This window comes from Gekko japonicus, unplaced genomic scaffold (assembly GCF_001447785.1).
Source record: "Gekko japonicus isolate JY-2015 unplaced genomic scaffold, Gekko_japonicus_V1.1 scaffold1436, whole genome shotgun sequence".
In the NCBI taxonomy this organism is placed as follows: Eukaryota; Metazoa; Chordata; class Lepidosauria; order Squamata; family Gekkonidae; genus Gekko; species Gekko japonicus.
Genome location: NW_015171546.1, coordinates 266,318 through 268,936, shown reverse-complemented (window position 1 = coordinate 268,936; position 2,619 = coordinate 266,318). Strand labels below are relative to the sequence as shown.

Below are 2,619 nucleotides of genomic sequence, written 5' to 3'. Positions count from 1 at the left end.
AAGCCCCCCCCCCCCCCCCCAATAGCTAGCAATCCAAAACAGTCCAGTGGAGCCTGAGCGGTGGGTGTTGTCTTCTGACACACTTTCGATGATGTCAGGGGGTGTGGCATCTGCAAATAAATTATGCTAATGAGCTCCTGCACCTCTTTTTCTACGAAATGACCCCTGGCTGTGAGTTCTATTCTTCTGTAAGATCTTTTCTTTCTTCGTTGGTTTCACACTCCCCAGCATGTTTGCACGATTACCGTTTCTTATATTTGCTCTCTGGCAAAGATAAAGGCTGTTAACCCATCCACAGCTTGTTATTTAATTGGCGCCATGAAGAGTCATCCAAAAGTTCAATTAATTCACGCCTAAAGGCTTATTTGCATAACAGGTGCTCTTTTTGCACTAGAACTGGAACCGCCTCTCTGATCTTCTGATGGAGCTCCGTTCCGGCCAGTGTTCCAGTAGTAAAGAAATTCCCTCTCCCTCCCGGATACTTTCCCTTTCTCCAGGGATTCAGATGATGAAGAAGAAGAGATTGGATTCATACCCCGCCCTTCACTACCCAAAGAGCGGCTGACAATCTCGTTTCCCTTCCCTTCCCCACAACAGACACCCTGTGAGGGAGGTGGGGCTGAGAGAGCTCTTTCGAGGACTGCCCTTGAGAGAACAGCGCTGAGGGAACTTGTGACTGTCCCAAGGTCACACCAGCAGCTGCCTCTGACCTCTGAAGGGACACGGAGCTTGTATTCATTTGCTTGCTCTGCATGCAGTGGCAAAATACCAGCTTAATCAAACTACAGGGAATTCTGCGGAAGACCAGGACTTTGGAGACAACCAGCCAGTTCCTTCCCGCTTCCCCAGGACTCCCGAATTCTTTCTTCCCGCACCTGAAGGCCTTGCTCACAGGTTCTGGAGTTGCAAAAAAAAAAAAAGGCAGGGGGGAGATCCAGGTAACCTAAATCGCTCTTCGTTACCGTTCCCCCCCACTTAAGAGTGGCAAAGTAATCTTCTAAGCAGAGCGCATCACTTGCTGGTCAGCAACCAGGCGGAGGGACGGCGTGCGGAATGGGCGCAGCCGAGTGCGTGATGGTGGAAAGTGGCGTCGAGTCGCAGCTGACTTACAGCAAACCCGGAGGGTTTTCAAGGCAAGAGACGGTCAGAGGTGGGTTGGCCATCGCCTGCCTCTGCGTAGCGACACTGGACTTCCTTGGTGGTCTCCCATCCGAGTAGTAACCAGGGCCGACCCTGCTTAGCTTCTGAGATCTGACGAGATCGGCTAGTCTGGGCCATCTGGGTCAGGGCTGCCCAGCTAAGTATATCAGTTTGAATTACGCAAAGAAAAGGTAGGGGGCAACTTGTGTAGAGGAAGAGGAAAAGATTGGATTTATACCCCACCCTTCACTCCAAGTGAAGGGTGGCTGACAAACTCCTTTTCCCTTCCCCTCTCCACAACAGACACTGGCTGTGAGGTCGGTGGGGCCGAGAGAGCTCTTGACAAAAACGGCTCTTGAGAGGACAGCTCTGACAGAACTATGGCTTGCCCAAGGTCATCCAGCAGCTGCGAGTGGAGGAGTGGGGAATCAAACCCGGTTCTCCCAGATTAGAGTCCGCGCACTTAACCACGACACCAAACCACCAATGCTCCCTCTAAGCTGTGGAGTCCTGTGAGCAAAAATTCAAGTCTATGAGCTACTGGCCTTAAAGTTGTGAGCGAGCGATTTGGCTGCTGTGTGGACCAATTTGCTCCGGAGCCCTCCTTCCCGAGCTAAGACAAAAGTGTGTGAGCCGGAGGCTTAAAAAAACTGTGAGCTAGCTCACACTGACCCAGCTTAGAGGGAACACTGCAAACCACTACACTTCAAGGTGTAGAATTTCAAGGGTGTTGTGATGCCAGAATGTTGTACGTTTTTGCTAACCGGCAGGACGGGGGGGGGGGAGGGTTCAGGCGGACAGCCTTGCTAGGGGTGGGGGATTGTCTCAGTGCGGAACTTCGGCACCGCTTCTGTTTCTTTGTGCTTCTGTTTCGACAGTCGGGCTGGCTCACATCTCCCCATCCCTGCTTCCCTTGCAGGGCTCGGGACCTGAGTGCGGAAGAGGAGGGGGACATCTTCCTGGAGGCGGGGGCCCCCAAGCGTGCCCACGGCCACGAGCCCGACGGGTTTCTGATGCCATCCCTGAGCCTGGTAGGTGTGAAAGTTCTCTCGCTCATCCCCATCTCCCCCTCCCCCTCCCTGCAGCCCAGGGTGCGCTCGTCATGAAAGCCAGTGCGGTTGAGTAGGTAGAGTGTCGAACTAGGACTCTGGGTGACCCGGGTTTGAATCCCCGCTTCTATCATGGAAGCTTGCTGGGTGATCTTGGGTCCGTCACAGACTCTCACCCTGGCCTACCTCGCAGGGTTAGGAACGTAAGAGAAGCCAATGTTGGATCAGGCCAAGGGCCCATCCAGTCTGACACTCTGTGTCACACAGTGGCCAAAAACACCAGGTGCCCTCAGGAGGTCCAGCAGTGGGGTCGGGACACTAGAAGCCCTCCCACTGTGCCCCACCAAACACCAAGAAGACAGAGCATCACTGCCTCAGACAGAGTCTTCCATGCAGTAGCCAAAACCCAGGGGCCAATAGGAGATCCACC

The 2,619-nt window shown here is 53.8% G+C and overlaps 1 protein-coding gene across 1 annotated transcript in view; it reads left to right on the top strand.

The window, feature by feature from the left end:
• The window catches only part of HIF3A (hypoxia inducible factor 3, alpha subunit), a 37,994-nt gene extending 35,748 nt beyond the window's left edge, over positions 1-2,246 (top strand). The window contains exon 13 of the mRNA XM_015419679.1: positions 2,060-2,246. Coding sequence (XP_015275165.1) covers positions 2,060-2,246 — 187 coding nt within the window. The remainder of the gene's footprint in view (positions 1-2,059) is intronic.
• The last annotated feature ends 373 nt before the right edge of the window (positions 2,247-2,619 follow it).